The 21966-nt window shown below is 57.2% G+C and overlaps 2 protein-coding genes across 15 annotated transcripts in view; one reads left to right on the top strand and one right to left on the bottom strand.

The window, feature by feature from the left end:
* PLEKHG3 (pleckstrin homology and RhoGEF domain containing G3) overlaps positions 1-4032 on the top strand; it is a 77049-nt gene extending 73017 nt beyond the window's left edge. For all 9 annotated transcript variants that reach the window (XM_066388039.1, XM_066388040.1, XM_066388037.1 and 6 more), the window contains 2 exons: positions 1379-2795; positions 3310-4032. In XM_066388039.1, the coding sequence (XP_066244136.1) occupies positions 1379-2795; positions 3310-4028 (2136 nt within the window). In that variant the 3' untranslated portion in view covers positions 4029-4032. The remainder of the gene's footprint in view (positions 1-1378; positions 2796-3309) is intronic.
* Positions 4033-6244: 2212 nt separating this feature from the next.
* SPTB (spectrin beta, erythrocytic) overlaps positions 6245-21966 on the bottom strand; it is a 133968-nt gene continuing 118246 nt past the window's right edge. For 3 of the 6 annotated variants that reach the window (XM_066343792.1, XM_066343791.1, XM_066343793.1), the window contains 4 exons: positions 12750-13000; positions 9829-10002; positions 9528-9570; positions 6245-9361 (listed from right to left, as the gene is read on the bottom strand). In XM_066343792.1, the coding sequence (XP_066199889.1) occupies positions 9200-9361; positions 9528-9570; positions 9829-10002; positions 12750-13000 (630 nt within the window). In that variant the 3' untranslated portion in view covers positions 6245-9199. The remainder of the gene's footprint in view (positions 9362-9527; positions 9571-9828; positions 10003-12749; positions 13001-21966) is intronic. The other 3 variants (XR_010746272.1, XR_010746271.1, XR_010746273.1) reach the window with 3 other exon arrangements.

Raw genomic sequence — 21966 nt, 5'->3', positions numbered from 1 at the left:
TGTTGCTGTGCACTCGATACCTCTTACACATCTGGTGGTAGTGCCTTCTGTCTGTTCCCTGCTCTCCCAGATAGAGGGGGGCTCAGAGAGGCTGAGTGGTGGGCCTGGCACTGGGCAGCTTCCGAGAGCAGAGCTGAGGTCAGGCTTGGGTCTGGGACTCAGGAGCCCACACTCGTCTCCTCACCACCCCACACTGTCTCTGGGCAGTTTGGAAATGGAGTCCCTTGCTTTCCCAAAGTTACAGGAAAAATTTGTTCATGAGGCCTAGACCCCCGCATGGGCCTCACAGCCAGGACAGGACTGAGAAACCTGAATGGCATTGGTTAAGCATCTAGGATAGTGCTGCCCAGTGAAAACAGGATGCTGGCCACGTGTAATTTTAAACTGTCTAGGAGCTACATTAAAAAATCATTTATTCCAGTATGTCCAAATTATTATCATTTCGATATGTAATCAATATAAAAAACTATTAATGAGATGTTTTATACTTCTTTTTTTTGGATGAAGTTTCTGCAGTCTGGTGTGCATTTTCCCATTACCCAGCTGTTTTCCGTTTGGACTAGCCACCTTTCAGGTGCTCGGCAGGCACGTGTGGCTGGCGGCCGCAGCTGCTGGACAGTGCAGGCCTAGGTCACGGGTTTCGCTCTGTCGATCCCGAACTAGGTCATTCGGAATCCAGCCTGATTCCTCGGAATGTAGAGTGTTGGCTTATCTTCTCCCTACAGACCTCTGGAAAGCGTTAGCCAGTTTTAATACTGGAAAGTATTAGCCAGTTTTGTGGTTCAAATGACTTACAAGGTGGTCAAGAGGGAGTTGTCACATTTTCTTCCTTCCTTGCCCACCTGCTGGACATATGTGGAGTCATTCCCAGGAGCCAAGATTCCTGGCTCATCCTCTGACAGGAGTCCAGCCTGTGGTCCTGTTACCCTCTGGACCCTGAGCCACATGGGAGGCCCTGGCCCCATAAGGGAGTTGGAGGACTTCTCATGTTGCTCAGGCCTGGGTTTGAACCCAGAACGACGTCCATGTTGGGAGCCTCTAAGGCTGTGGGAAGTGCTTCAGCGTTGGGCAGGGGATGCTGGTGTCATGGCTCTGACTCTGTGTATGTTCCCATGTGTCCCTTCAGCTCCCAGACAGGCTGCCACAGAGAGGTGCCACCACCTTTCCTCATCTGTATTTCTAGAATTTTCCTTAGGTTTGAGGACATGGGCCCAGCACCCCAGCTGCAGGGTCACTGAAAGACAGAATTAATTGTGTTCCTCTCCCTAAGGACCCGCCATCCCTTCGGTCCTAAACCAGCCCCCTCTCACTAGGCTTTGAGCAGGCGTGCTGTCTTCTCATGCCTTGGGTCTCAGCTGAGCTCTCTGTGCTGTCCCAGGTTGAGCCGGACCCTGAGCCTGGGACCGAGCAGGTGTTTGCTGACGTGGAAGGTCCCAGCGCTGAGGAGATGCCCTCAGACGCAGAATCTCCAGATGTCCTGGGAACACAGCTTGATGCCCACCAGGAGCTGCTGGGACTGGGCCACCCGTGTGACATGGTGGACTTTGTGGTGGCCGAGAGTGCTGAGGACATTAAGGCCTTGAGCAGCGAGGAGGAGGAGGAGGAGGAGGAGGAGGAGGAAGAGGAGGAGGAGGGGAGAATAGGGGCTGCTCAGGAGCCCGAGAGCCTCCTGCCGCCCTCTGTGCTGGACCAGGCCAGCGTCATCGCTGAGCGGTTCGTCAGCAGCTTTTCCCGGCGGAGCAGCCTGGCCCCGGAGGACAGCAGGTCCCCCGGCGTCGTGACCCCGAGGCTGACCAGCCGGAGCAGCAGCGTGCTCAGCCTGGAGGGCAGCGAGAAGGGCCTGGCCCGGTGTGGCAGCACCACAGACTCCCTCAGCTCCCAGCTCTCCCCAGAGCCGGAGCTCAGTGTGGGGGTGGCCACAGAGGGGGGTCCTCTGGTCAACGGGACGGAGCTCCCAACCCCAGGCTGCTCAGTGGAGACCGACAGGCCTTCCTCCTGCAAGAAGAAGGAGTCGACACTCTCCACCCGAGACCGGCTGTTGCTGGACAAAATCAAGAGCTACTACGAAAACGCAGAGCACCACGATGCGGGCTTCAGCATCCGGCGCCGGGAGAGCCTCTCCTACATCCCCAAAGGCCTGGTGAGAAACTCCATCTCCAGGTTCAACAACCTGCCCAGGCCGGACCCAGCGCCAGCGGCCCCGCTGGGGCCCAAGAGACAGGCGGGCTCCAGGCCGGCTTCATGGGCCCTGTTTGATCTCCCAGGACCTGGCCAGGCAGGTGCTGGCGACCCAGCTCCGGTTACAGATGCTGAGTTCCGCCCATCTTCAGAAATTGTGAAAATCTGGGAGGGGATGGAGTCTTCTCGGAAGGGGCCAGGCCAAGGCCAGGCCAATGGCTTCGACCTGCACGAGCCGCTCTTCATCCTGGAGGATCACGAGCTGGGAGCCATCACTGAGGAGTCGGCCGCTGCCTCCCCGGAGAGCGCCTCCCCCCCTGGGCGGGCCAGCCCGGCCCACCTGGCCCGGGAGCTGAAGGAGTTGGTGAAGGAGTTGAGCAGCGGCGCCCAGGGGGAGCTGGCGGCCCCGCTGCACCCCTGCATAGTGCAGCTCTCCCACGTGATGGACAGCCGCGTGAGCGAGCGAGTCAAGAACAAGGTCTACCAGCTGGCCCGCCAGTACAGCCTCCGGATCAAGAGCAAGGCCGGGCCGGCCAGGCTACCGCTGCCGTGGGAAGAGGCCACCTCCACCGTCCCCTGCCTGCCGGAGGAGGCTGGAGCACCGTCTGGTGGCAAAGGTAGGGTGGGGGGCGGGGAGTGGGCCCCTTCCTCAAGTCCAGGGCAGAAGAGCCTTTTAGGAGCCACTTAGCTTTTGGGGGAAAGTGACCCCTAAAAAACCTCTACCAAAGAGAAGCCTGGACCCCGCACCAAGGGCCGGGGCAAGCCCCGGCAGCTGGTCTGACGCCCGAGGTCACGTGTGCGCGGGCTGAGCCTGTCACTGCCCTGTGACTGCCCTGCCCCGGCCCTTTCTGGGGAGCAGAGACCTCTGGAGGATGTGTAGCCCTGCCCCCTCTTTTCTGGGAAAGCAGAAGCTCTCGTCTTTCTTCCTTTGACTCTTGGTCCCTTGCCCACTGCCTTTTCTTTATTCTCCCCCTGTCCCTTTGACAGAGGAGCTGTGGACGGTGAATGAGAGCCCCCTCCCCTTGTCCCACCCCAACCCCACCAGCCTGCCTCCCCCAGAAGAGAGCTGAAGGCAGTTCCGAGGCCTCCCCTCCCGCCCGGTGGCTCAGGCAGCTGTCTTTCTCCCCGCAGGGCGGAGGAAGCCGGTGCTGTCCCTCCACCGCGAGCAGGCGCTGGCCCCGGAGCACAGCCCGCCCAAGCCGCGCCCTGCCGGGGAGACGTCGCCGAGGCCTCTCTCCCACAGCCCCTCCGCCGCCAGCTCGAGGACCGCTTCGCCGGGGGCGCGGCCCTCCTCTCGGAGCCCCCTCAGCCCCTTGGACACTGAGACCTTCAACTGGCCCGACGTCCGAGAGCTCTGCTCCAAGTACGCCTCCCATGACGAGGCGGTCCAGGCCGAGGGCGGCCGGCCCCGAGGCCCGCCCGTCAACCGGAGCCGCTCGGTGCCCAACATGGCGGAGCCGCCTCTGTCGGGCCGGCTGGGCCGCTGCAGCAGCCTGAGTGCCAAGCGGGGCCGGGCAGGCCCGGCGGCGGCCCCGCCCCAGCCTCCTGGAGGACTGCCCCACAGTGGGCCGGAGGGCGGGGAGGCCCTGTATGTCACTGCAGACCTCACCCTGGAGAACCACCAGCGGGTGGTGGTCATGGAGAAGACGCCCCTGCCCAGCCCCACTGCGGGGCTGCAGCAGGGCGGTGGCCAGGGACCAGCAGCCATGGTGGGGCAGGGCCAGGACTTGCAGGAATCTGCAGAGTACCAGCTGAAGGAAGAGGGTCCCAGGGACCCAGTGGACCCAAGCCAGCCAGGCAGAGTGAGAAACCTGAGGGAGAAGTTCCAGGCCTTGAACTCTGTAGGTTGACTGTTGTGCCCTGGGGGAGGGTGTCCGGGGGCCGGGGAAGAACGTGGCACCTGCTCACAAGCCTGAGCTCACCCTCCTGACGGGACCTCACACCGGACCCTCAGAAAGGCCGTGTCGGGAAGAGGTCTCTGTACTGATGAGCAAGTGCCGACCTCACACCGGGCCCTCAGAAAGGCCGTGTCGGGAAGAGGTCTCTGTCCTGAGCAAGTGCCTTCACCTGCTGTGACCACACTGGTGCCCCCCAGGCTCACGGTGACCTTCCACGGGCCCGGATGAGCCCCTCTGCCCTCTGAGACCAATGTGGCCACTTCCCTTGTGTATAGCTCTTCTCTGATAAGAAACCACGTATTTAAGCTCACCTCTTCCCAGGGAGAGCAAGCCCGGCACGAGCCTCCAGCGTTGGCTGGCCCCTGCCAGGCCGGGGAGCCCGCCAGAGGCGTGGGAAGGGGGCCTGCAGGGGCTGGGCTCTTGAACTGCCTTTCTTAGGATCCAGGCAGGAACGAGGTCCGTAATTTATTGCTTTTCTTTCTGTGGTGTGGTTGTGTGCGCTCAACTGTGTGTCTTCCCTGTTGTCGATTCCCCTCCCGTGAAGAATGTAACGGACTCCGTTCAGGTACTTGTGTGGGTTGTCTTGCTGACCCTGTGGTTGTCGCTAATGTGTACACATTTCATTATTTGCCAACGGTGCAATAACCACTGCTGACCAACCGACCTGTGTGTCCTCCTTACTGGGCCTGGCTGGGGTGGAGAGGCGGGACGAGGGGGTTGTAGCGTTCCTGTTCACTCGTCCATGTTCACAAGGCACAGGCACCAGGGTGCTCGTGGGGGAGGTTGGGAGAGCAGGATGTGTGGGAGGACTCTTGTTCTTGGCTAATCTACGCCCGTGGACTTCCCTGTCCGCCCTCAGCCTGACATCCTCTTGCGGGGGCAGGGGCAGGGGCAGGGGCATCCTGCCAGCCTTAGCTCTTTTCCTCAGGGGCTAGAGTTGGACTGAAGTGAGTAGGGGCGAGGTGGAGGGGTGGAAGTAGGGGTGGGGTGTATGGCGCCTTTTACTCTCCTCTCCCCCTCATTCCCAGGAGGCGGGGATTCTAAACCTGGTGGCTAGAACTGTCTTGAGGTGGCGTGGAACGTGGCATGAGGAGTGCAGGTGCATTTTTTCTGGACTGCATCCTCAGTTTCCATCCCGTTCTCAAAGCGCCTTTGTTTTAAAAGGTCTGAGAATACCTCCCTAGTTCTAGTTGGGTTTTCTGCTCTTTCTTCATGGTGGATCAGCCTTGTTTTGCCCTATTTCTTCTGTCTGGGCCCTGGGAGGAGTGGGGCTGGGGGCACCCAGGTGGTAGAACTGTCCTCAAGTGTCCCCACAGGTCTTCTGGCCCAGGAGGGTAGACTCAACCTAAAGATGGTACACACAGTCCGTTGAGGTCGAGGGAAGCTCAGCGGCTCGTAGAGCACCTGCTGGGCAGAAACAGGGCAGAGGTGACCCGTGTCACACTAGCTGCCCTGAGCGTTCTGTGGCCACTCCCAGTCACGGAGGAGCGGGCTGGCTTACACCAGGCCAGTCTGGGGTTATGACATTGAGCACCCACAGACATAATGGAGCGAGAGGAGACCCAGGTTTTGGGCCTGGCCCTGCTGTTAGTGTGCTGGGTCGCCTACACTCTTGCTTTTTCCTCACATGTAAATTGTAGGAGCTGGATGATTCGCTGCTTCTCACACTCCCTGACTCAGACTCTTCAGTGGGTGGAGCCTGGGAAGCTGTAGTGACTACCTTTCCCAGGTGGTTCTTGCACAACCATCTATGTACATCTGGAAACTGGGACCAGCTCAGTGGTTGTCACCAGCTGCCCATTAGAATGATCAGGGTAGCCTTCTGAAGAATGGCTGTGCCTCCATTCCATTCTCCCGGACCAAGTGAGTTCCCCTTTGGAGAGGAATTGCAGGCCCGGTGATTCTGATGTCCAGCCAAGATCTCTCTCCTGAGCTCTGTGGGAAAGGCCTACAGCAGGTTCAGGATGGTTGAATGCGTGGCCAAGTGAGCTTTAATCAGGGTCTCTGGTGAGGCACAGGCCCCGGGTGCCGGCAGAGTTGTCCCGTAAGACTCAGGGACAAGCCAAAGAGTGTGACTTGGACACAGCTCCCTTCTTGCTCACTCTGTAGCCTCTTTGGCCCAGGTCAAAGGGAAACAAGGCTTGTCGAATAAGAAATGGAGAGAAGTGTGCAGTTACTGATTTATTAGAAAAACTAGTAAATGGGTTTCCTCTGTTTGGTGGAAGCACATTTGAGCAGGTGGAGGCCAAGGCCCAGTGGCCCCAGATGGCATGGTCTATACCCAACAGGGCTGCAGTCCTCTGGAGCTGCCTCCTCCGTGTGTCCTCCCTGAGCTTGCTTGTCCAAGGGACCAAGCCATGTGGTCCTTTGGCTCTCTGCCCCCTCCCACTGAAGGGGGGAGGGGGATCCAGGACCAGCCTCGGGGACCCTAGTTGCCCTCCGATAGGCAGGAAGTAAGTGGTGTGGGTGGGTGCTGAGCCTACTGTAGGCCTCCTGTGATGGTTGCTGGTGGGGGGAGGGAAGCCCAAGAGCTGTCCACACTCCCCTCTCAGCCGGAGTCAGTGGAGGCAGGGAGGAAGGGGAAGGAGGACCACCTGACCATGCCCAGAAGGAGCTTCCTCTAAACTGCCCTGAGAGGAAGCCTGTTATGCTGGTGTGGACTGGAGCTGAGTCAACCTAGTCTGGGAATACTGGTAAAAGATAGCAGAGTAGAAAATGTAAGGAGAACAAAAAACAAAACACCTTACCAGGGTGCCAGGGGCCCCCATGTGGCACAGTCTCAAAACTGGGTGCCTGTGATTTCAGCCCAGTTGGGGGAGGGTCTTGGGGCCTGTGTGATGTGGGAGGGACCTGTGGGAGCTGGCAATAGATGGCGGGTCACATGCAGCTGGCTGCCCTGAACAGTCCAGGGGGCCTGGCGCTTCCTTTGGGGCCCTTTCGTTCTTGGGACTCGAGTTGCTTGTTGGAGATTCCTCTCAGGTGCTACTTTGGCACACATGGGTGGGGGGGCTTGTCTCTGGGCCCGCTCACAACCGGCCCAGGGAAGGGGTGGGGGGAGCTCATGCCACCGTCTGCTCTTCAGCAAGGAACATGCTGTCTGCCCCAGAGCGGACGTGTCCCTTCTGTATGGCCAGGTGAGTGCAGTCACCTCATGGCCTCCTGCCTCGGTTCCCCAGATGCAGAAAGAGGCTGGTGAAGGGTCTGTGTGCTGCGTTCCCTGTAGGTACAGAGGGCTGTAGGGCGCAGTGCACAGAGGCCAGGTGAAGACCCTGGCGACAGAGGTGGGACCGCCTGATCTGGGGGTGTCAGGCTCGGTCGGAGAACTTCATCCTGTGGTTCTTGTTTGAAGTCCACTTCACCCTGACACAGTGGCCTTGCTCCCCGAGTGTGGCTGCACAGGGGCTCCTGGGAAGGCCCAGGAAGTCTGGATGCTGACCCCTGTGACTTCTACCTGAGCCCCACCCACACCTGAAGGAACCGTATCAGCGTGTCTAAGGCTTCTTCTTCACCTGGGGAAACCGAGGCAGGAGATGGCAGCTGCGGGCCCTGGGGACCTTTACGGTCTCCCCAAGGGGAACTCCTGCCGCTGCCAGCTTGACCCCTCTTTTGAACCTAAGTTAGGACGCTGGGCTGGAGCTGCACTGCTTTCGGAGCGGCGGGGAAATCCTCATGGAACGAGCGCTCTTCCCGTCAGGAGTCGGACCTCAGCAGCACGGGGAAGGCTACCCCTGCGGCTCAAGGGCGCAGGGCCCTGTTGGCTGTGCTTGGGGAGGGGTGTGCGGTGGGGAGACATTTGGTGATTTCTGTACCTATGTGACTCACCCAAGGCCAGGGCCTTCAGAAGCTGAGCTGGGGTGCCACACCTCGTGGCTCTGGCCCCAGAGCATCTGTCCCAGCTGTCCAGGGGTTGTTATGTGGGTGGCAGCACCCTGGTGTGGCCCTTTGTGCCACCTAGGGTGATAGGTCATGCATGAACTTGGCTAGCTGTCCAGCCAGTACCTTTGGATGGTACCAGCTGCAGACAATACACATGGGGCATTTGGCTTTGGGATGCTTTACTCCAGGTGCTGGTCTGTCCACCTAAGATCTGGGGACCATACTGTCTCTCACGGGTCCTGGGTCTGAGTCGGGTGTTGCTGGTTCAGCTGCTACTGAAAAGGGGCTCCCAGAGTGCGGAGGCAGCGCCCAGGCAGGATCAGGACCCACCTCCCGCCCCCAGCTCTGAGCTCTAACAGGCAGGGTCAGGACCCACCTCCCACCCCCAGCTCTGAGCTCCAGCTCCCAGCTCTTAACAGGCAGTGTCAGGACCCACCTCCCGCCCCCAGCTCTGAGCTCTAACAGGCAGGGTCAGGACCCACCTCCCGCCCCCAGCTCTGAGCTCCAGCTCCCAGCTCTAACTGAGGTTTTCAGAGGACCAGCTGGAGGGCCTCCTAAGCCTTCTGCTGCCTGTGGGGGCAGAGGGCGTGTGGGAGACATGGGGCAGGGGTGCGGTGGCCCTGAGGTGAGAGTCCCAGTTCTGAGGAGGCCCACAGTATCCGCTCAGTCCCCAGCAGCCCTTTTCCCAGAGCTGGGGCCCAGTGGGCCTACCTGAAGGGTACTTCCTAATGCCCCAGGGACAGGTCACCTGTTTCCAGTGTCCTCTTCTCTTTCCTTGGTTTTGACCAAGTATGGTAGGGGGGTGATCCCAAGCAAGAAGTGCTTTGGGAGTGGGCAGCATCTGAGGAACCCATCTCACCTTCTCCTCCAGCTTTTATGGGGCTTGAGGGTGGGGGCTGGTGCATCCTCAGCCCCAAGAACGGGGTGGGGAGGAGGGCGTGTGCCTGGGAAAACCGTATCCTGCTTCCAGGCCCGGAGGCCCTGAGTGGAGCCAGGAGCCTCTGTCCCGGGAGCCGCTGTGCGCGTGGTGGGGGAGCAGGCATCGGCGGCGGGCGGAGGCAGCCATCGCAATGCAGTGTGGGCCCCGGAGCCCCGCCCGGTGACTTGGAGCAGGCGGGCAGCAGGCAGCCGGCGGAGGAGGGCTGTGGCCGTGGTCAAGGCCGAGGGCGCCCCGGCCTGTCCTGGGCAGTCAAGGGAGGCACTGCGGCACCTGCAGCCCGGCCCCACCTGAGGGGCACTGCGAGAGGCTACTTCTTTTTGGGGAAGAAACTGAATCTCTTCTCTTTCTTGCTGAGGCTGGCGTCGGGGCCGGTGATGGAGGACAAGGGCAGGCTCTGGGCCTTGGTGCGGATACTCTGGGACTCGTTGATGGCGGTGCTCACGCCCTGCAGCCAGGACAGCATCTCTTCCTGCAGGATGGGAGGGTCAGGGCTTCACACCCCCAGGTGCCCCCACAAAGAATGGGAGGGGGCCCTAGGACTGCCCATTCTGAGGGAGCCCTGAGGTCAAGTGGCTGGAGCCCCCTCCACCTGCCCCTTGGCTGGCAGGGGTCTGGGCCAGGCTGCCCGCACTCACCTCATCCTTGCCATGGAAGAGCCACTCGCTGCCATTGCTCAACCTAGGAGGACAAAGGGTTTCCTGTCCTGTGGCCACCTCTGGAGCCCGGGCGGAGGGCTGGCTCTGACCCCACAGTTCCCTCTCAGGCACATAGCACCTTCTGAGAGAGTTAGGCATCTGGACATTTCGCCTCTTTGGTTTAAAACCCCCCTGAAGGGCACCTCAGGCGTGGAGCTGGTCCCCTGAAGCGGGCCCCCGTCCAGCTGCTGATGCCAAGTCAAACCACCAGAAAAGGGACAGTGGGCAGGAGGGGCCTCACCTCAGTTTGAAGACATGCTTCTTCTTCTTGTAGTTGGCAGCAATCTCACAGATGGCGTGTCTCAGGGCCAGGGGCTCCTCCCCGTGGTAGGGCACCCCCAGGGCCAGGTTCTTGGCGTCCTTGTAGAAGGTCAGCTCGCTGTTCCTGAGCACGCAGTACAGGTGGCTCCAGGACCTGCAACGATGCAAACAGGCAGGTTGCCGGCAGTCCTGGTACAGTGGCTCTATACTCAATTCCTAGGGCAGTATCTTTTTTTTAAAAAAAAAGCCCTGGCTGGTTGGCTCAGCAGTAGAGCGTCGGCCTGGCGTGCGGGGTACCCGGGTTCGATTCCCGGCCAGGGCACATAGGAGAAGTGCCCATTTGCTTCTCCACCCCCCTCCCCCTCCTTCTTCTCGGTCTCTCTCTTCCCCTCCCGCAGCCAAGGCTTCATTGGAGCAAAGATGGCCCGGGCGCTGGGGATGGCTCCTTGGCCTCTCTCTGCCCCAGGCGCTGGAGTGGCTCTGGTTGCGGCAGAGCGATGCCCCGGAGGGGCAGAGCATCGCCCCTGGTGGGCGTGCCGGGTGGATCCCGGTCGGGCGCATGCGGGAGTCTGTCTGTCTCTCCCCATTTCCAGCTTCAGAAAAATACAAAAAAAAATAAATAAAAAAATTAAAAAAAAACCCACCATATTTGCCGAGATACATAGTAATACACATTACTGTAAAAAAATTGGAAATAAAAGTCATCTCCATGGCTGACCAGTGGTGGTAGCACAATGGAAGGAGCGTCAACCTGGGACGCTGAGGTCCCAGGTTCAAAACCCCAGGGTTGCAGACTTGAGCGCAGGCTCATCCAACTTGAGTGCAGGGTCACTGTCTTGAGCTCAAAGGTTGCTGGCTTGAGCAAGGGATCACTGGCTCAGCTGGAGCTCCCAGGGCGAGGCACATATGAGAAGCAATCAACAAACAACTCAAGTGATACAACTATGTGTTGATGCTTCTCATCTCTCCCTTCCTCTCTCTCACTTAAAAAAAAAAAAGTCATATCTATATCATTGCCAAAAGTTAACTTTTGTTAACTATATATTTCCTTCCAGTTTATTCTTGTATTATTATTTATTAATTGCATTACTTATTTGTATTATAACTGTAAATCTATTTTTGCCCACACATATAGTATATACTGTATACCTAAAGTTGTATTCCACTGTATATCTAGTTTTATGTCCTGCTTTTAAGCTTAACACTGTGTCAGGACTGTTTGCTCATATCCTCACATATTATTTCTTGAAAGTAATTTTGAATAGCTGTACGGTATCCCATCGTATACATAAATAGCCCCTTTACTGGCGGACCATGTGATACTGGTAATTAAACGGTACAATTTAAATAATTATAACATTCTTTCTCATAAATCTACACCTATAACTGTGATCTTACCTTGAGATACATTTCTAGAAGTAGAATGACTGAGCCTAAAACCAACAGTGTAAGTTTTCCAAAGCACTTGCACCTCTATTAGCACATGTGACTCCCACTCCAGAGCCACAGAGTGAGGAGAGCAGGGGTGGTCCTGGTGGTGGCTGCTGCTTTTCTTTTGTTGCTATATGCCCCGTACACTGTGCTAGCACTTTTAGAAGAAATATTTTTTGTGCAAATCAAGGCTCATCTCAGCTGGTACGTTTGGTGACTGGTAATGTTATCAGCTAACTTGGGCTCACCTATGCTCCTTCATCTATAAATGGGAAGCATGTGTTTTCACCGACACGAACGCTGAGGAACATGAAGCGTTTCTTCCTTCTTCCTTTGGAGGGCAGGGCGGAGGGAAACTAGTCGGGCACACAGGAAGGAAGGGCTGGGAGGCCAGAGACGGAACCTGACCCGTACGAAGCTGGCTGCAGAGCCATCTTACAGGGACCAGGGTTTGGACGGCCAGTGTGGGGGTCGTCCTGCCCTCACCACTTCTTTGAGGTCGTACCCCAAGTGAGGCAGTTGCTAAGGAGCTGGGTCTTAGAGTACAACCCTGCCTGGAACAAATGACTTGACCTCTCTGAGGCTCTTCCCCACCTGGAAGATGGAAACCTCAGTGTCACAGGGTGGCTAGGAAACGTTCATCAGTCCTGCATAGTGCCGGGCCCGTACGAGGTGCTCAGCGACTGCTGGTGTCCTCTTCCCTGCTGGACTCTCCACATAAACCCTCAACCTCTTCAGGGGTTTTTGGTATTTGCATTTTTGGTATTTGCATTAGCTTTGGCGTCCCCCAGGAGAGGCTCTGGGTGCTGCCTGTTGGCCATGGCAATATGGCTGGCTTCAACCTCTGGATGCTCCCTGAGGACAGAGGCCCCAGGGTCCTTACAGGTGGGCATCTTTGCACAGACCAAACTCAAAGACATGACCGCCTCAGGGTCAGCAAAGGACACAGCCTTTGAATGCCCCTCTTAGGGTCCCGGAGTTGCTGTATGGTAGTACCGGGAGGGACTTCCAGACGCACCCACACCAGCCCCCGCTCCCTCTCCTTTGCAATAGCTGGGGAAGCCGAGGCCCAGATGGGCAGAAAGTGGGCCTCGGTCAAGGGTATGTGCGTGCCATGGCTGACCTGCCCAGCCCTGGGATAAGGCTAATGAGAATGTCCCCGAGTTCCCACGCTGCACCAGGTGCGGCACTGGTCCCAGAGGCATGCTGGTACCGTCACCCCATTTTACAAATCGGAAAACTAACCTAAGGTTCAGTAACTTGTACAAGGTCATAGGAGATGAACTTGGGACCAGAACGGAAGACAAGCTTTCCCTGTCATGCCAGGTAGCCTCTGGGCTGACAGAGGGGTGCCTGGGAGCTCTCAAGACCAGAGGTAGAGGACACCCTCTCCCCGACAGACCTCTGTTGCTGAGGCTCGGTTGGTGAAGTCCCACCCTCCCGCCCACCTGCAGCCTCCTCCCCACACACCTGTTGGATGCTTTCTTGTTGGGCCCCTCCAGGTCATGCTTGCGGCCCAGGTAGCCCTCCATCTGCACGCTCTGCCCGTGGTCCCGCTGGGCTGGCAGCGTAGTAGGCTCGTCGCCCTCGCTCAGAGGTGTGTCCAGGACCTTAAAGAGAGGCTCTGTGGCGGGCCTCTCGTCCCCGCCGGATTTCTCCTCCTGCGGCCCTGGTGGGGGTGGTGGCTGCAGGTCCTGAGGCCACTGTCTCTCTTCTTCCCCCTGCTCAGGGGCACATGGGAGGAGCACACCTTGCTGGGGTTCTGCCCCAGGGATGGCTCCTCAGCAGCGCTGGGAAGCCAGCAGGCCTCCCCCTGAGCCTGGTTCCCGCCTGCCGTGCACCTGTCGGCCCACCTGGCTGCCTCTCCACCTGCTGTGGCTGCCCAGCTGGCCTGCTTCCTGTGGCTGCCCTCATCTCTGGCTCCATTCTTACCCCCACTCTACCATCCACAGGTTCTTAGAGTGAGCTGCCGGGGCCTGACTGATCTCGTCCAGGGGGCCGATCATGCTGCTGGCAGAGCCCCGCTCCCGGCCCCAACCGCACTGCGGTCGGCCACCTGCTCTAACTCCGGCTGAGCTCTACTTGGGCTCTGGCAAGATTTCCTATGAAGAGAGGACTGCTGTTGAGGCAGGTTTGAAAAACTCTTGTACATGTTGAATGGGAACTCTGTTACCTTCCACTTGTATCTAAAGCCTCAAAGTTAGGGTGCCAGGCCCTATGTCTCCCCCATTATCTTCAAAAGGGAGAACCCAGACTGACTGGTCCTGCTCCTGTCATCTGATGGGGGTTTCCTGGGGTAGGGCAGTGGTTCCCAAGCCTTGACACTCATTTCGGCAGCTCTAACAAAACTGGCCCAGGCTCCGCCCTCAAGATGCTGCTTTAACTGGACTGGCGTGGGGTCAGCACATGATATTCCTTCATCAGCTTTTCATGCATTCCAGTGTGCAGCAGGGGCTGACAATTGCCTGTAAGGAGTCCCTGCCCTGGGGGAAGACTGGCTTTTCCTCCCAGTACCTCCCTGTGTGTGTGTGTGTGGGGGGGGTGCTCCTGGCCCGGCCAGGCTGAGCGCCTCCTTACACAGAGGCCTTGCTGCTCTGCCCCTGTGCCTGCGGCAGGAGAAGAAAGAGAGGGCAGGACAGATGGGGCGGCCAGCTTCCCACGGCCAGGTGGGGCAAGAATGGGTGGGCCTCCTATGTGCCAGACGAGCACCAAGGAAGGCAGCCTAGCTTGGGACCATCTGGCCAGAACGCCGTCTCCAAGGCCTGACTGTGGGAGACCCTACAGCACCGGGTGGGAAGGGCCCGGAAGGAGCCCCAGCCTGCGGTGTCTGAACACTCGACAGACACCTGAGGGACCAAGGGCAGTTACAGCCCAGGAGACCAGCACCACCCCAGGCAGCAACGGGACTGCCTCCTTTTCTAGTCCCTACGGCAACGATGAGATGGAGGGAAGCCCAGAAGAGTGTTCAGAAGGAGTCCCAAAAGAGCAGGCCCCGTGCTCCCCATGGTGGGTCCTACAGACCCGACTCAAACCCGATAGAGAGACGGAGGGTGGGAGGATACAGGCACCATATTGGACATCAGATGAAGCTTTAAACTCAGACTGGGCGGACCAAAGTCTGCCTGGGGTGGCGCTAAGGGAGAGGAAGGGACTCTCAATGGCGATGTTTGAAGGCCATGCTTGGGAGAAAGGTAAAGCTAGCCATGCTTGTATTCCATAAAATTAGGTCTTCCAATAAGCTGGGGTTCTAGTGACATCTTATTCAAAGAAAGGATAACGTGACCAGAAAGTTTGAAAACCTCTACCCTAGTCTAATACTGCCAATCTATGAGATTTGCTCAGAGAGGTTAAGTGACTTATCCAAGATCACACACAGTTTATAGGTATTGGAGGCAATTAAGAACATGTGCTCCAGACCTGGACAGACCTGAGATTTTATCACACCTGTAGGGCTCTCATCTTAGAGCCCCTTGAGAGTTGTGTCCAGGCCACACTCATCTTTATGCATCTTGTACTATTTGTATCTTCAAAAATAGAAGCCAGCACTGGTCACAAGGATCTGGAGGATCCAAGCCCCACCTGGATCGTCCCCTAGCGGGGAAGAAGGACGGGAGCAGCAGGAATAGGGGGGGGAGCCAGGTCCTCCTGTGGACCCGATCAGACCACCTTTACTGGGATATAGAGTTTGGGGAGGGAGATTGGTATTGCAAAAGGGAAGCCCTTTTTATCCCTTACCTCTCCTCTGGCTACGCTGCTCCTCCTGGTGATGGGCCAGAGCCCTTTCCACACCTGCCCTGTGGTCTCGGGAGCTGCCATGGCTGACGCTGGGCGGGACCCCGGCAGACCCTCACGGCCACGTCCGTCCCTGCCATGCAGCCCTTACCCTCCTGGGACGGGCCAGAGCCCTTTCCACATCTGCCCTGTGGTCTCGGGAGCTGCCATGGCTGACGCTGGGCGGGACCCCGGCAGACCCTCACGGCCACGTCCGTCCCTGCCATGCAGCCCTTACCCTCCTGGGACGGGCCAGAGCCCTTTCCACACCTGCCCTGTGGTCTCGGAAGCTGCCATGGCTGACGCTGGGCGGGAAGCCCGGCAGACCCTCACGGCCACGTTCGGCCCTGCCATGCAGCCCTTACCCTCCTGGGACGGGTCTTCCTAAGGCCTGTGGGTCCACATTTTATCCCTGTACTTTCACTTCCATCCTCTTTACTTTTGGGAATTGTCCTCTGGAAATAAAAATGAATGTTTCCAGGACGTTTTCCCAACTGTTTTTGTTGTGTGTTTTTTTTGTGTGTTTTTTTTTTGACAGAGAGAGGGGGACAGATAGGGACAGACAGGATGGAGATGAGAAGCATCAATTCTTCACTGTGGCACCTTAGTTGTTTGATTGCTTTCTTATATGTGCCTTGACCAGGGGGCTAAAGCAGAGTGAGTGACCCCTTGCTCAAGCCAGAGACCTTGGGATTCAAGCCAGTGACCTTCGGGCTCAAGCCAGCGACCATGGGGTCATGTCTGTGATCTCACGTTCAAGCCAGCATGACTCCTTGCTCAAGCCAACGACCTTGGGCTTTAAGCCAGTGACCTTTGGGCTCAAGCCAGCGACCATGGGGTCATGTCTGTGATCTCACGCTCAAGCCAGCGTGACTCCTTGCTCGAGTCAGTGATCTTGGGCTTAAGCCAGTGATCTTGGGCTTAAGCCAGTGACCTTGGGCTTTAAGACAGTGACTTTGGGCTTTAAGCCAGTGACCTTTGGGCTCAAGCCGCCAGCGACCATGGGGTCATATCTATGATCCCACGCTCAAGCCAGCATGACTCCTTGCTCAAGCCAGTGACCTTGGGCTTAAGCTAGTGACCTTAAGCTTAAGCCAGCGACCATGGGGTCATGTCCATGCTCAAAGCAGTGACCCCGCACTCAAGCTGGTGAGCCCGTGCTCAAGCCAGCGACCTCGGGGTTTCAAACCTGGGTCCTCCACGTCCCAGCCCGATGCTCTATTCACTGCATCACCGCCTGATCAGGTGACAGCTTCCCAACTTAATCTTACCTTCCTTCTGCTTCCTCCTAATGGGTGCCTGACCCACATTTCCTGGCAGGGACGTTCAGAGGCCATGGCCAGTGTGATCAAAAGTTAAATGGCTGGGTCACGGGTTGGCTTTGAAAAATGGTTTTTTTTCTGATGTTTGCAAAGATTTCTTATGTACTCTCGACTGTTCACACGGAGATAATTTAAAATGCACCCTGTCCTCTATCCTGAAGGCCAAGGACTGGGAGGAGGTGGTGTTGGGTGACTGCTGCCTCCTCCTGGGCCAATGCTACCCTTCCTCCGGGGCTGGGAGGGACGCTGGCGAGAAAGATGGTGACATGGTTCGGGCCCTCCTGCCTCAGGTGGCAGGGGTAAATATGCTTTGTGCCATCTCATAAGAGAGACTTGGTCAAGTGAGGGGAGGAGGTGACAGTCCTGCCGCCTTTGGAACCATGCTCTGCTCTCATATGGAGACTGTGCCTTGCCCACCAGGCGGAGCGGTCTGTGGACAGCAGAGAAAAACAGGTCGTGCTGGCGGAAGAGCCCAGGCCAGAGCTGGCTACTGTGTGGCTGCAGAGACAGGGAAGTTCCGTCAGAGGCCCTGGACGGATGAGATGGCGATTCCCTTCTCTCCTCCATTCTATAAGGCAAGAAGGCCTGCTGCTCTAGCCCTCGGGCCACTAGGAAGATGCACAGACTAGACCTACAGGGCTAAGGGATTCCTAGCCTAGAGCGCGGGGGGGTTCGGGGGACACTGAAGGGCGAAAGGCTTGGAGACCCTGGGTGTTAGCTGGAGCGGCGAGTCTGAGACCCTAAGTGGGAGTTACGGCACGAGGGAGAATGCTCGGGGTGGGGGTGGGGGGCTGGAATCGGAGGCATTGCCTGCAGCACAGAGCCAGGCTCTCTGGCTTGGAGCAGTGGGCAGAGGTAGGGGGAGACATCTGAGAGGTGGGCATGTGCCCTGGCTGCTGGCATCATAGTCAAACAGGGAGAGGCCCCAGCTCCTGGTGGGTTGTGCGTGGAGAATGGCCACCTCGGAATCTTGTAAGCTTGACTTTTTAGGGTCCTGCCTTGCTAGGAAGCTGGCCTGGGGGAGGATGCAGGCAGAGAGTTGGGGGTCTCCTCCACAAAGGAGATTCGAGAAGTGGGACAGGATGGATGCACGTCTTCTCTAGACTCAAGGAGTTGAAGGTGTACTTCTAGGCTCTGCCAGCAGGTGGCAGAACGGACAGTAGCACCCAGACAACTAGCTCTCTAGTTTTTAGAAGAAAATATCCTGGTTTGGGAACTCTGGATCTTTTGGTGGTTCTCGAAGACGCTCAGTGAACCCAGACACACTAACAAGCAAAGAAACACAAGTGAAGCGGCTTCTCTCCAAAGGAGATGCTGGTAAGTGGAACCCGGGGCTTAAGGATGCACCCCAGGCAGAGAATGCCCCACCTTAGCCATGCGATGGTCTCGCCAATGTCACAGCAAAGACTGGCTCCAGAGTGTGTGAAGCAGGTGCCAAGGGCAGGGCACTCCAGGAAGGTTTGGAGAAGCTTAGACAATGAATGTTAAGAGTTCACATGAAGGATATTTCTTTTAAGAGAGAAAAGACTATAGTGAGGGATGGAGAAAAAAAAAATGAAGGGAAAATGAAGACAACTAATCCCCTACTAGACGCCAGATATTCCACCTACATTTTCTGTTCCAATCCTCACTCCCTCTCTATGAGGTAAGTATCGTCACCACACCAAATTTACAGATGAGGGAACTGGTGGTCAGGGAGAATGAATAAATTGCCCACAGTCACACATCTAGTAAGTGGAAAGCTGAGGATGCAAATCTGTCTGGTCTCAAACTCTGTGCTCTTCCCACTGAATCCTGCTGCAAAGGAAGGGGTGATACTGTCGCTCTAGAGCAGTGTTTTTCTTTTTTTTTTTTTAAATTTTTATTTATTTTTAAAATTTTTATTTTATTTATTCATTTTAGAGAGGAGAGAGAGAGAGGGAGAGAGAGACACAGAGAGAGAGAGACAGGGGAGAGGAGCAGGAAGCATCAACTCCCATATGTGCCTTGACCAGGCAAGCCCAGGGTTTCAAACCAGTGACCTCAGCATTTCTAGGTTGACGCTTTATCCACTGCGCCACCACAGGTCAAGCTAGAGAGCAGTGTTTTTCAACTGCTGGTCCGCGGACCAGAGCCGGTCCACCAGAAATCTTATGCCGGTCTGCATACAACAGCATGGTGGTTAACTCTTTTGTGGACCGGCACAAAATTTCTGGTGGACTGGCACTTGAAAAACACTGCTCTAGACTCCAGAGGATAGGACCCATTTGATGGGGTTCAAAGTGTAAAAGAGATAAGCTCGGCTTATGTAAGACACACTGCTGGTCAGCTGAGGCAATGGGACCACGTCAGAGCAACGTTGGAAGGGTGGAAGAGGGCCTTGGAGCCAGACAAGATCTATTGCTGGTGCCATAGGCAACCAAACAGCGTGGGGAACTGCAGGGTGGGGAAATTGGCTGGCCGCTTTTCCAGCTAAGAATTTACTCTTCTCCAGCACCTGATGCCTGGGCTCTCCCCTGGATGAGGGGTGAGGGGCTGCTGGCAGACAGGTTGGAAAGGCTATTCAGAAGATAGTTATTTGCAAGGAAGAAAAAAGAGAGAGAGATGGTTTGTTGAGTTGAGAGCGGCCAAAGAAATGAGATAGCAGCTTAGGATGAGCAGAGACAAATGTCGAAAGAGAAGGAAGTTGCCCTGGCTGGTGGCACAGTAGATAGAGTGTGTTACCACAGGGCCAAGGTGCCTGGTTCGAGCCTCAGTTGGGGCACATATGAGGAAGCAACCAATGGCACAACTAAGTAGAACTATAAGTTGATGCTCCTCCCCCCCCCCTTAAAAAAATAAAGCGAAGGAAGTTGTTGCTGAATAGGGAAAAGAGTCAGTGAGGATCTGAGGCTGGACCAGGCAGTGAGAGGTCCCCCGGTTGGTGGCGGGGACAGTGAGAGGCTCTCATGAGAAGCGGGATGGGGGGGAACAGAATGAATCAACACTGCTCCAGGGCCACCTGTCTGAGAGGACAGCTGGTGGACCAGGGAAGATGATGGGAGGGACTCAGAGCAGAGGGCCAGCAGGTAGAGCGAGGGGAATGGAGAGGGGAGTGTGCAGGGAGGGGGACCAGGCCCACTGGCGTCGTGGGCAAGAGGAGAACGAGGCTTTCTCGGGAGCCGTCCTCAGCATTCTCACCACTGTGCAGGCTCTTGAGGTCCCTGCCCTAGAGGAGAGGGGGGCTTGCTGCGTCAGCATTAGAAAGACTAAAAAGAGCTAGAATGTACCAGCTCCCCCCATCCAGAGCCACCACCCATCTGTTAAGTGGGCAGCTTCAAACCCCATTTCTGAAGATGCCTCCAGTGTTAACTGAGGTCACCCTGAGCCCGTCAGTATCTAGGATGCTCTGAAACACAGCTTGGAAAAAGCAACTTAGAAGGCGTCTTTGGAGCAGCGAGGCCAGAAAGATCACGTCTGACCATAGTGCAGAGAGCTGGGCACACCCAGCCGTGAACAGATGTCCAGAAAGAGCCCTGAGCAAGTTTCTCTGGGGAGCCTGGAGTCCTGGGGCTATGGCCAGACTGCAGGCAGACACACCCCTGCCACGCTGACTCAGGCATCCTGGGGAGACAAGGACACGCCTGAGTTTAGGGGAAAACTGAAGTTCTTTCTAGGCCGGGTCTGCTCATTATGAGCAAACACACAATTTGCATTCACTGCAAAATGCCTGAAATAGCAGCTCCATTGGGCCTCACAGGGGGGAGGGGAGAAGGGATGGGGAAAGCTTGCTCAGGCAAGAAGAAACACAGCTGCTGCCTCCACACCCACATCCCTTCCATCCAAGGACGTCAGAGCCTGGTCTCTGGCCGCTGATGAAAGCTCCAGGCTGCCCGCTGGGCGTGGGTGGGGGTGGGGTAGTGGCACAGGTTGCCAAGGGGGTGACAGCAGCTGGAGCCAGCCAGGCACTGGCTGAAAGGTGTCCTGGCAGCAATCCAGTGCCCACTCAGCCCCGGGGGCACCATCCCTCACAATCTCCAGTGCTGGTTACTCTGAAGCCACAGTGACCTCGGAGACTGTGGAAGGGAGGGACAAGGGACCTAGAAGTCTCAGTTCCCAGTGTTCATCCCTCACGAGATGCCAGTCCCCTCTCAGGAAGCCAGCTGCAGGCAGTCTTGGAAGGTCACCGTAAGAGTGCTGAGTGCGTGGGTAGGAGGGTTTTCCATGACAACCCGATGGCGGGGCCTGGTCATGAGCGGCACGCAGGAAATTGCTTTCTGGAGTGGCCTGGCGCCCTGAAGTCCTCCTGTACCACAGACGGATCTAGCCTTGAGGCTTGAAGGCAGGCAGGGCACAGTTGCCCCAAACCATGAACCCTGAAGACAGGGGTTTCTTGTCACAGCCCCTAGAAGCACCAACCCCTTTTGGCAATGTGACTGTCACAGCAGCCCCACTGGGACAGTTCCTACAGCAGGCCCAGCCTCCCGCCGCAAAGCCAGGAGGAAGGAGCTCTGGGCACAGACACATCCCGGAGCTACTGGGGGGGGGGGAGCCCGGAGTGACTCGGAGCCTCTGCAATGCCACTTCTGCTCCGTGAAATCAACCTCAACGCCTCAACAGTCAGCGTCTCACCACAAAAGGCACACTGAGGACCCTGAGGCATCCAGAGCCCGGAAGATGAGAACCTTAGCAGGACCCCCCCCCCCCCCCCCGCTTCCCAGAACCACACTGGGCTAAAGGGGAGCCACATAAGGCAGAGGCGTCGGGGGGAGAAGGCTCCAGGCACTAAGAGGAAGGGGACGGCTCAGCCTGCTGCCAGGACGCCCTCCAGTAACCAGGGCTGCCTTCGGGGCACTGAGCTTGTCGGGAATGAGGTCCAACCCTGCCCCTCTTCCCCAAACAGGGATAAAGGTAAGCACCTCAGCCCTCTGCCCGGTCCTTCCCTCACCCAGCCTCACACCCACCTGACAGACAGACCAGGTCTCCTAGAGCTACAAGGGGAGCCAAGAGGGAAGGGGGGAAACCACCTCTCCTCACCCCTCCCTTGATTCAGGCACACTGATGACATTCAGCAATGTTCTGGACTTGCTATCATCCTGCAGAGAGCTATACAAGGGCAAGAAGACCCAGGAAGATTAGGTTGTCTAAAACCGTGCAGGGAGGTTCCTGAACCAACGTCCTGACATCCACTCCAGGAGCCGGCCTGTCCTAATGCCCGTTTCCTCTTCGTGGCATCACATACACTTACTTACACACTTACCTGTGTGAGTGGATTGGCTTTTGCTAGAACATGCTCTAAGGTGGAAAGGTACGAGGTGAGGGAGGTGACGCATTACACCGTGATGTGCTTGTAGAAAATAGTAATGCAGGCAATGGCCCCCTGGCCCCTGCGTGTACACACGTGTGTGCGTGCATGCACACACCGGGAAGCGGAGGGCCGGGGTGGGGCCGGCGGGGTGGCCGCCTGTGGTGTGCAGCAGTCTAGACAGGGTTCAGGTGCCTGGTCCACTCCCGTCCGTTCCCCCAAGCAGGAAGCCAGCATGCACTAGTGATGGGTTTCACATGAAGCGACACTGCGTGGATCTAGTCTATAGGCACCGACACCAGACCACACACACAGGACAGCAGACAGCCAC

Source organism: Saccopteryx leptura, chromosome 6, assembly GCF_036850995.1.
Source record: "Saccopteryx leptura isolate mSacLep1 chromosome 6, mSacLep1_pri_phased_curated, whole genome shotgun sequence".
NCBI lineage: Eukaryota > Metazoa > Chordata > Mammalia > Chiroptera > Emballonuridae > Saccopteryx > Saccopteryx leptura.
The sequence above is the reverse complement of the archived record's forward strand: the minus strand, read 5'-3'. Positions and strand labels throughout refer to the sequence as shown.